We start from the raw sequence: 1,758 nt of genomic DNA on the forward strand, positions 1-1,758 counted from the left end.
TGATGAAATGTGGTATCATTCTTAACAGGAAAAAAATAATGATCTAGAGGCAGCAAAAAAAAATTAAAATGGAACGTTTCAAATAAAGTGACCTTAAAAGTACCATTTGAGAATGCATAGGCTTATTTTGATTGAAAAATATGGTCTTGTTGATTCAAGTTACGAATTGTTTAAATTCACCTTGGAACTATTTTAAATATAAATAATTGTTTATTAACTTACTTATAAAACATCCACTATTAATGTAGTACTCATAGCCCTAATACCAAAGTATAGAACTGATGGCATCTAAACTTTAAAAAAAATATTTCCAAAATCAAAATTTGTAATTTACTTCGAAAAATGTTTCATCAGCTTAAATAATTCTGAAAGACAGTAAATAAAAAAGAAAAACACATTGCAAATTGTAAAGAAATTATTTATTAAAATGACTAAATCCTGTTCAAAGAATCTAGAAAATATATGAGAAGCCAGCAAAAGTAGAAAGCATATTTATAAGAAAAATTTTAAGTATATTAATGTGTTAAAATACCATATCTAACCAAATACTTCAAGGGATAAATTTTTAAATTCTTGTATGACATTATAGCACTTTTATTTCCTTGCAACAATAATTTTGTCTGTAATAAGTAAAAAATATTTCTCCAACTTCCTCTAGCTGCAGGTTTTGAAATATTCTCAATGAGAAATATTGAAGCCAATCTAAAACTTTTCTGAAGGAGGTGGTTCCACAGCAGCAACTTCAGGACGTGCTATAAAAGAGACGATGAATTAGAAATTTCGAGAAAAACATAACAAATAGATAATAAATTGCATGGAAGTGTTATAAAATGAGCACTGTGAATTAAAATGAAGGAAAAAATTTAAACTTGGGGGTCGCAAATATAAAATTTAGGGAAAAACATAATGTTATTCAAAGCTAACTCAATCACTACTGAGAAAGACGACAAATCCAGTTCCATGACAATAGGAAATAGAGGGGAGATTAAAAGTGATCATTAGAAACACCTCCAAATTACCCGAGGCAATCGGTTTTAATATTCTTTATACCATTTTCTTTAGCAGTGAATTGACAGATTTTAATAACGAGAAAAAAACAGAATAAAACATAAAATGAAATCTATAAAGCAAACAGCGAATTCAAATGAACTTACATCAACGGGAAATTTTTCAAGAATGATTTAAAATATTTTTGAAACAAGATTGCCAGATTGCAAAGCATGAAACCAAAAGCGCAAATTTAGGTAAAAGCGTAAATAGAGGGATTTTGTATTAAAGTGCGTTCTTACTGCAGTACTGAAGTGCGTTTGATTTGTTAGTTATCAAGGATGGGCAAGAAAATGGATGTGCGCAAGGTAATATTATACTGGATAATTTAAAGAAGTTGACAATTAATAATTTTAGAAAATTAACATTTATTTAGAGAAAAAAAACATGGAATAGAAAAGAGAAAGAAACATGAATTGCCTGTTTTGCACGTAATTTTAGCCACGGATTTGAGTGAAATGGATTTGCACATGGTAAATATTATCTAAATTAACAAAGAATAATTTTTTTAAAGTAAATTTATTTATAATAATATTCGGATTTTTATTCATTTTTTCCCTTTTTTTCGGATTTTTTCCCCTCAAGTTTCTTGTTATTTTCATTATTATTTTTCTTTTCCCCCCTTTTTCATTGTTCTGTAATTTTTTCCATGTTTTCTCTATATTTTAAACTTATAGATATATATATATATAAGTTTAATATATATATATA

General features: G+C 27.1%; 1 protein-coding gene across 1 annotated transcript in view; it reads right to left on the minus strand.

The window, feature by feature from the left end:
• Positions 1 to 404: 404 nt before the first annotated feature.
• Positions 405 to 1,758, minus strand: part of LOC107437473 (MAM and LDL-receptor class A domain-containing protein 1) — a 67,707-nt gene continuing 66,353 nt past the window's right edge. Inside the window, exon 19 of the mRNA XM_016049487.3 lies at positions 405 to 752. Coding sequence (XP_015904973.1) covers positions 703 to 752 — 50 coding nt within the window. The 3' untranslated portion in view covers positions 405 to 702. The remainder of the gene's footprint in view (positions 753 to 1,758) is intronic.

This window comes from Parasteatoda tepidariorum, chromosome X1 (genome assembly GCF_043381705.1).
Source record: "Parasteatoda tepidariorum isolate YZ-2023 chromosome X1, CAS_Ptep_4.0, whole genome shotgun sequence".
Classification (NCBI taxonomy): Eukaryota; Metazoa; Arthropoda; class Arachnida; order Araneae; family Theridiidae; genus Parasteatoda; species Parasteatoda tepidariorum.